Here is a 7,898-nt window from a genome sequence, read left to right on the forward strand (position 1 = left end):
CCCCAGGCAGGGTCATGTTACCCAGCTCCCTTTGCCCTGTCTGTTGGGGAAGAAGAAATCGGGACAGTGGAATCTGAAGTGTGAGTCTCTTTATTTTAACAGCCTGGCAGGATCAGGTAACAGTACAGGGTTCAGAGGTGCATAGCACAGGCTGGGGCAGTAGCTCCTGCCTGACTATCCAGAGCACTGAGACCTTGGCTTTGGGACCTTGGAAGATATCAGCCCCAGGGGTAATCCAGATACTGGGCATAAGCAAGACAGCTCCTCAGTGTAGCCACACAAGCACTCATGGCAAGGCCTGTTTCTGGCCTGGCTGGCTCCCTCCCCTGGAGCTTTTGCCTCAGGTAGATCAGCAGCACTCACAATGTGTCCTTTCCTAATACATGAACTTTCCCCGGTCTGGAACCTGGAATACTAGCACAGCGGGGGGCGTGACCACAAGCTATGGACATCTGGGAGGCTCCCGTTGGGCATCAAGTGGCGACACAGAGCAGGGCTGTCTGCGCGGGCTGAGAGCTGGGCACACAGAGTGGCCAGGCGGCAGGGTGTGCCGCAGGGCTCTGCAGGTGGGTGGCCCTTGTGGTAGAGAAACCAGAAGGTCTGGAAGAGTCGCTCATCATCCCTCATGCGGTAGACCAGGTTGTGCCAGGAGGCAGGCATCGCGTCTGGAAGTCCATAGGTTTCTCGAGCCCTGTAGAGGCGCTTCCAGCTCGCTGTGCCCCCTGCAGCATTGGCCTGGGTCAGGTTCAGGATGTAGGTCTCATGGTCCAGGACCACGTGAGAGCTTCCGGGGTAGTTTCCATCTATTTGGTAAACTCGGTAGCCTGCAAGAGAGGTGGGTTGAGTGGTAAAGAAGGGGACAAAGGAACTCCAGGAGGACCTGCTTTGGCGTCCGACCCTTTCTGTCACACCAGCCTCAGGATAAGGAATGTCCTGCCTTACTCACCAGGATTAAGGTTGATAAAGGTTGTAGCACTGGGTCCCAGGAAGGCTACAGCTAGTGGCCGGCTCAGAGTTTCCTCATCATAGAAGAGCTCAAACTCATCCACGTGAGTGTGGCCGAAGAACTGACCAGCCAGAGTGTTTTCATACCTGCCCAGAGACAGTGGTAGAAGGTCGTGAGGACGCAGAAATGAGGGTGGGCAGACCTGAGGAGTTAGGCTGGCCGTTCTGTAACTTGCAAAGTAGCTCCTCCAGATGGTAAGACTCCATGCTTGAGGGAATCGCTCCCCCCTCCCTCCCTCCCTTTCTTTTTTCTTCTCCAGAGACAGGATTTCTCTATGCTAACATCTGTCCTAGAACTCACTTTGTAGACCAGGCTGGCCTTGAACTCAAAGAGTGCTGTGATTCCAGGCATGTGCTACCACGGCCTGACTCTTGAGGGTATTTTAACCCTTCAATCTCCACACCCAAGCCCTCTATCCCTTTACCTGGCTATAATTTTATAATAATTCCAGCTCCAGCTCTTGAGGCAATGTCCTGGAGGAATGTGGCCAATTATATGCACCTGAAGGGAGAAGTAAGGGCAGTTAGAGCCTTGGGGAACCCAGGCAGCCTTGGGCGGAGTGATAGAAGATTGAGTATATGAAGGACATAAGGGGGTAACCATGGACCCAGGGAAGACTGGAGTTCCAGGAAGTAAATTGACCCCCCCCCCTCACAGATCTCAGCCCCACAGCCGCCTGCTTCTCCTCAGCCCCAACAGCACCTTCTCCACCGCTCATAACACATTCCCTTACTTTGTCTCCTCGATCCTCAGCAGCCTGAAGCTCCTCCACCAGCCACTGGAGTTGACCAGCAGGATCTGTGGAGTTGATCAAGAGCCAAAAGTTCTCACGGGAACAAAAATTCATATTGAGAGAGATGAGGCGGAGGCCAGGGCGTGGGGTGAGGGCATAGAAGCCCCCAATTCTGAAACAAAAGCAACCGAGGTGTCACTACTCGAACAGTCCTAGTCCCGCAGGTCAGACAGAGGGACACATGATGTCATCTCCCCCCTCCAGGAGCTCCCATCCCAGTTGAAGACCAACACAGTAATTATAGGCTCCTGACAGTAAAGAAACCTCAGAGGCCGAGGGCTCCAGGAATTCAGGACAGAGTCAGGTGAGGCAGAGAGCAAAGGCCTTTCTGTGGGGAGATGTTACAGGCCTGGCCATGTTGAGAAAAATGGGAACTACTAAAGAGGGAGAGAATTCATTTTACAAAGAGAGCTACTGTAGGCAAAGACTGAGCTAGAGGGTGGGGTTGCACTGCTAGCTCTGAAAAGAGGGTGGCTGGAGTTAAGAAAAGGGCAGGTGGGGTCAGGCTAGGGAGGGCAGTCCAGAGTGCCGAGGACACTGCTTGAGTAGTCTGCCCAGTTCCCTCCTCCTTTCTCCCTCATCCAGCTCTCTTGTCCCTTCCTGGGTTTCCATGGACAGTAAATACCTGAGGGTGTGAAGGGCGTCAGCTGGTAACCAGGGTTCCCATGCCTTGGCCATGGCTTCATACAGCCACTGTGAAGACTGGTTTCCCTTTATGAAGGGGGGAGGGAAGCCATTGACAGGCGTGCTCTCATGGTTGCCCACAGCGGGGTACACGGGCACGGGGCCCAAGAACTTCCTCACGAGGTCTGTGATGGTGGTCAGGGCCCTCAGCTGATCTTGGCGAGACTGCTGCCAGACATCATGGGCAGGGATGTCTCCTGTCCAGTACACCATTTCAAAAGGGCCGGCAGGGCCCAGCCCTTTCAACAGGCTTTCTAGCGTTCGCAGGGGCAGGTCACACTTGCTGTACGTGCCCCAGTACCCAGCACCCTTCTGGGAGTTGGGTGGCCATCCGGACCCCCGGCGGCAGCAGAGTGGGTCTGCACAGTTAGGGTCTGTGCCCTCCAGGTAGTCATGGTCCCAGTGTAGGTCAGTAAGGAAGAGGACACGGCTGACGGGGGCACCTGGGGCTGGTGGGCTCGGTGGCTTTGGGGGTGGCTTCGGCACTGATGGCAAAGTGATGTTCCAAGACGAAAAGATGTCCCAGTGCCCACAAGAGGAGCCCAGAAGCAAGCCACACGCTTCTGATGGGCTCAGAACTGAACGTGTCCACACATCCACCATATCGTCCTCAAAGAGATGGACAGCTGACTGGCACACATTTAGTGGTGCTATGTTCAGCATCTTGCACATCTTGATGGCCACAGAGCCTACCCGTGCCACATTGGGCTCCTTCTGTGGTGGAAGGAACCAACGATGAGAGGTCAGAGACAGAACAAGTGAACCCTGGCCGCCACTCCACAGGTTTCCATGTCTAAATCAGGGCTAGGATGAGCTCCGTCACCATGATAAAGAGACCTAACTACTCTAGCTCAGGGTACGCTATCATTTCCAGCCCACGATTAGCCCGCTGACTTTACTCTCCCTACTTTACAAAGGTCATAGTGGGGTGGCGGTAACATGGATGCATAGGAAACACTTTCTACCAGAAATAGATGGGCCCCCAGAGCCTGTCAGTGCCCCTCGCCCTGCCCCCAGCCTTCCACAACAGCCCTTCACGCACTCACCTTCAGCCCATAGTTGAGAGCAGTGAATAAGACTTTGCAGGCCGGGCAGGTGAGGTTCTGCCACCCAAAGGCATTCTGGAGCGGCGGCACTACGGCACTGAATTTGATAGAATGGCCTTCAGAAGGAAGAGGATACGCTCTGGCGGGAGTCCAAAGAATCGTGGAGTCAAACAGAGCCAGTACCAGCGCCAAGCCCAGCCCCATCCAAAGGAGTCCCACTCTGGGTGCCGGTAAGGACCTCTCCAGTCTCTGCTCCCAGCCGGCTGTGAGATGGCCCTGGCCGGATGACTCTCCGTGGTGGGGCATTGCCAGGCTCGTAGACAAGCCCCTCCAAGCCCCACAGGCCGAGGCCCTGGTTGGCCCTCGGCCCCGGGTAGCGCTGGAGACACCTGATTACCCTTCGTTGTTGTGGTTGACTGATAGCTAAGCAGCCAGCCACAAAACAGCTCCTCCCCTTCCTGTTCCTCTTATGCTTCGGCAACCGTGGGAGTGTTGTCAAAGCCTTGGGGCGGAGCAAAAGGGGGCTCGCCGACCCGCCCCGTTCGTCCTCTTCAGCCACAGCCCATAGCTGCGGGCGGTCCAAGGTCCCGCGGGGTAGGGGGACCTCCGTAATGACAAACAGGCCACTCTGAGCCATCGCTGCGCGAGGCTGCGGGCGTCGGCCCAGATGCTTTCTGCCCTGAACTGGTGGAAACTCTTTAGGGAACTCCCAGGTGCCTCCTCGCCCCTTGCCCCCCCCCCCCTTTTTTTTTAAACTTTCACATTCCAAGAATAGATGCCCGGCTCAGCTGGCCTTTTAACTCAGGAGATTAATGAGAGAGGGCTGGGGTAGCGATCCTTGCATTGAGCGGATTGACCTACCATTGAGGTTCCTCCCCTCGGTTTCCTATGCTCTGCCACCATTACAGCACCCTTGAGTCACTTAAGCTTTTGTTAATGTCACTTTCTTTTAATTTAACATTTTGCATTGTTATTTATTTATGTGTATGGATATTTTGTATTTGTGTGCACCACGGGCGTGTTGTCTGCTGGAGGCCAGAAGAGGCCGTAGGATCCACCCGGACTAGAGTTAATAGATGTGTTGAGGTCGCCACGACAGCGCTGGGTGCTGGGAATTTGACCCTGGAGCCTGGTCGACCCACCTGAGGTCATCATAGAAAAAAAGAAAACTGCCTCTTCTCTCCTAGGAGCTATCCAATGCCAATAGCTCCTTAGCTAGGAGTGGGCCTTTGGAATTTTGTCTAGCTTGAACATCCTGTGCACGCTGACACAATCATGGGGATTTCAGTGCATGCAACTTCCCTGTCGTGTCCAGAAAACAGTTTCCTTTAGTCATCCGCAGCCTCTGGCTCTTCCAGTATTTCGGTCCCTCTTTCAATCACTTAGCCTTGTCTGGAGAGGTGTGACATAAGCCCCATTCAGGGAGGATCACCTCGAAGTCTCTTGTTCTCTGGTGATCAGTTGTAGGTATGTGTTAACTCTCATCTGCTTCTAGGTTCACTGATGAGGGCTAAGAAGTGCTCTCTCTAATCTACAGCTACAGGAATAAGACGCTAAAGTCATTTAAATACTGTGCCTATTAACAGAATAATAGTAGTAGGTTCTCCCTGTCCACCCCCATGGTTGGGAAGTTATGACCTGTCGAGCCACAGGTCCTTGTCCCGATAATGGTGCCAGGTATGGGTCCCACCTCATCTCTAGGAGGTCTTCTTAAGTGTTTTTAATCCTATTTTATTTGTTGTTATTTGTTTGTTTTGTTTTGTTTTTGAAACAGGATCTCACTATGTCTTGCTCCAGGATCCACAGTTGTGGCTGACGTTGTGAGCCAGCCAACCTTCTCCTACCATAGCTTTAACTGAGAATCTCATTCAGAATTCTCTGCATAGAAAGGACGGTTTTTTTGTTTTGTTTTTTTTGTTTTTTGTTTTTTGTTTTTTTGGTTTTCCGAGACAGGGTTTCTCTGGGTAGCCCTGGCTGTCCTGGAACTCATTCTGTAGACCAGGCTGGCCTTGAACTCAGAAATCCGCCTGCCTCTGCCTCCCAAGTGCTGGGATTACAGGTGCCACCACACCCGGCTTAGAAGGGACTTTTTGCTCACATGAAGATGCCATTTCCTCCTTTTTAATGGAAAAAGAGTTGGGCAAACTCTGTAATCCCAGCACCTGGGGGGTGGAAATAGGAGGATCAGGCATTCAAGGCCACCCTTACCTACAAAGTGAACCTGAGAAGCCTGAATCCACCCTGTACTGCTGTGAAACCATCCCTCAAAAAATTAAAAAGTGGAATTATATCCACAGTGGCAAAAAGCTTCATTTAGCAATTTCTATAAATATGCTAAATACTAACCCGGGCACTTTTTAATTTTTTTTCATTTTATTCATTTTATATATGTGAGTACACCAGAAGAAGGCATCATATCCCATTACAAATGGTTGTGAGCCACCACGTGATTGCTGGGACTTGAACTCAGGTCCTCTGGTAATGCAGTCAGTGCTCTTAACCACTGAGCCATCTCTCCAGTCCCTCTAGACACTTTGTAATGACACAATCCCACAAATAGCTATAATACTGCTATTCCTGAGCTGGCAGAGTGGCACATGCCTGTAATCAGAACACTTGAGAGGTGGAAACCAGAGTTCAAGGTCATCCTTATCTATGTACGCAAGTTTTAGACCAGTCTGAGCTGCATGAGACCCTGCCTCCAAACAAAATAACAAACTTTTGCTATTCTCATTCTGCAGATGGGAAAACCAAGACAGAGGCAACAGCAGGGAGCCAACTAATCTCTTTGATTTTACTACTGAGATCCCATATTCCAAGCTATGAATCCCGACTAGTAGTTTTCTAGAGAATTTCTTTCAGGGAACCCCTCCCCCACTCTGCCCCAGCCCCCATCCCTGCCTGGTAGACTTTCTTTTCAGACAATCATGATAATTTCCAAACAAGTTCCAAGATTATGTGCTGGGCTTTCTTGAGAGCTCCTAGTTAACTCAATCCTTACAACAAATTTAGGCATTAGGTACAATTTTCCCGCCATGTTTCCCAGGATCCTCTTGGATACCAAAATTCAAGAATGCTTAGGTCCCTTTGATAGACTGGAGTAGTGCTGCATTTGCATATAAGCTATATGCATCTATACTTTAAACCCTGTTTATTCCTAATAATAGCAATAGTTGTTACATTGTATTGTTAACAAGGAAAAAGTATGTACAGGTTTAGTATAGGCGCTCCCCACCCCCAATGCTATTTCTGATCTGTGACTATTTGAATCTTCAAATTAAAAAAACCCCTAGATTTATTTATTTTATGTATATGTGTATTTTGTATGTGTATTATTTTATGTATTATGTATATGTGTGTACATTCCTGTATGTATGTGCACCATGTATATGTACCATGAGAATGCCTGGTGCTTGGGGAAATCAGAAGAAAATGACAGATTTCCTGAAACTGGAGTTGCCAATGGTTGTTAGGCACCGTGTGGGTGCCTGGAGTCAAACCAGGGTCCTCTGCAAAAGCAACAAATGTTCTGAATGGCTGGGCCACCTCTCCAGCCCCATGTCTTCAGATGTAAACCTTACACCAACACACTCAGAAACCCATAATGAATTTAAAGCCTATCTTACGCTGAAAATGTTTCAGTGATGCTGAAAGAGCTTTGCAGAGCTTCTGGGGGCGACACTTTCAAGAAGTGAGGACCACTCTGAACCACACTTCCTGGGGCACTGGGTGGAGGTGGTGCATCTACATAGGAGAGACTGACAGTAAACTTAACCACAAATACCTATTCCTCGGGGGCCTCGTGGCTCCCAGGAGGTCATCAAAACCACTGCCACAGATGTGGAGGGAACATTTTATCACACCTTTGTTTTCTTTCTTTCTATCTATCTTTTTTTATTCGGCCTGTTTCCTCCCCCACCCCGTCCCCCAAACAGTATCTCACTATGTAGCTCTGGCTGTCCTGGAACTCACTTTGTAGAACAGGCTGGCCTCTAATTGGCAGAGATCCACCTGCCTCAGCCTCCCAGATGTTGGCCTTAAAGGCGTGTACCATCACCAGAAGGGCTCTGTGTCTGTTTTGGAGGGCTCTTTCTAGCTATCATCCCTTGTTATCTATGAGGCCACCTGAGCAGTGGTGTTTCTTTAGGTCAGCCTTGGCCTGGACAGAAGAACCGTTATGACCCCTGGGACTCTGGTTCTTTCTTCACCCTACATTTCTCATTGCTTTAGTAAGCCACATGTCCCCAGAGAGTCTGTGGAACAGTAACTTAGTGGAGATTGTGACTTTATGCACATCTTTTTTTTTAAATAAAGATTTATTATATGTAAGTACACTGTAGCTGTCCTCAGACACACCAGAAGAGGGCAT

General features: G+C 50.4%; 1 protein-coding gene across 1 annotated transcript; it reads right to left on the reverse strand.

The window, feature by feature from the left end:
- Positions 1 to 74: 74 nt before the first annotated feature.
- Positions 75 to 3,977, reverse strand: Smpd1 (sphingomyelin phosphodiesterase 1). The gene is made up of 6 exons (XM_052155569.1): positions 3,530 to 3,977; positions 2,425 to 3,197; positions 1,740 to 1,911; positions 1,431 to 1,507; positions 947 to 1,092; positions 75 to 824 (listed from the first exon to the last, which is right to left on the reverse strand). The coding sequence occupies exons 1-6, from the start codon at positions 3,833 to 3,835 to the stop codon at positions 415 to 417; spliced, it is 1,884 nt and encodes a 627-aa protein (XP_052011529.1). The 5' UTR covers positions 3,836 to 3,977; the 3' UTR covers positions 75 to 414.
- Positions 3,978 to 7,898: the final 3,921 nt, after the last annotated feature.

Source organism: Apodemus sylvaticus, chromosome 1 (assembly GCF_947179515.1).
Source record: "Apodemus sylvaticus chromosome 1, mApoSyl1.1, whole genome shotgun sequence".
Lineage (NCBI taxonomy): Eukaryota > Metazoa > Chordata > Mammalia > Rodentia > Muridae > Apodemus > Apodemus sylvaticus.

Coding starts and splice junctions, on each gene's coding strand:
- Smpd1 (XM_052155569.1), bottom strand. CDS start 3,835: ATGCCCCACCACGGAGAGTCATCCGGCCAGGGCCATCTCACAGCCGGC. Junction 1,912..2,424: donor GACGCCCTTCACACCCTCAG/GTATTTACTGTC, acceptor CTTTTGTTTCAG/AATTGGGGGCTTCTATGCCC. Junction 1,508..1,739: donor CTGAGGATCGAGGAGACAAA/GTAAGGGAATGT, acceptor TTCTCCCTTCAG/GTGCATATAATTGGCCACAT.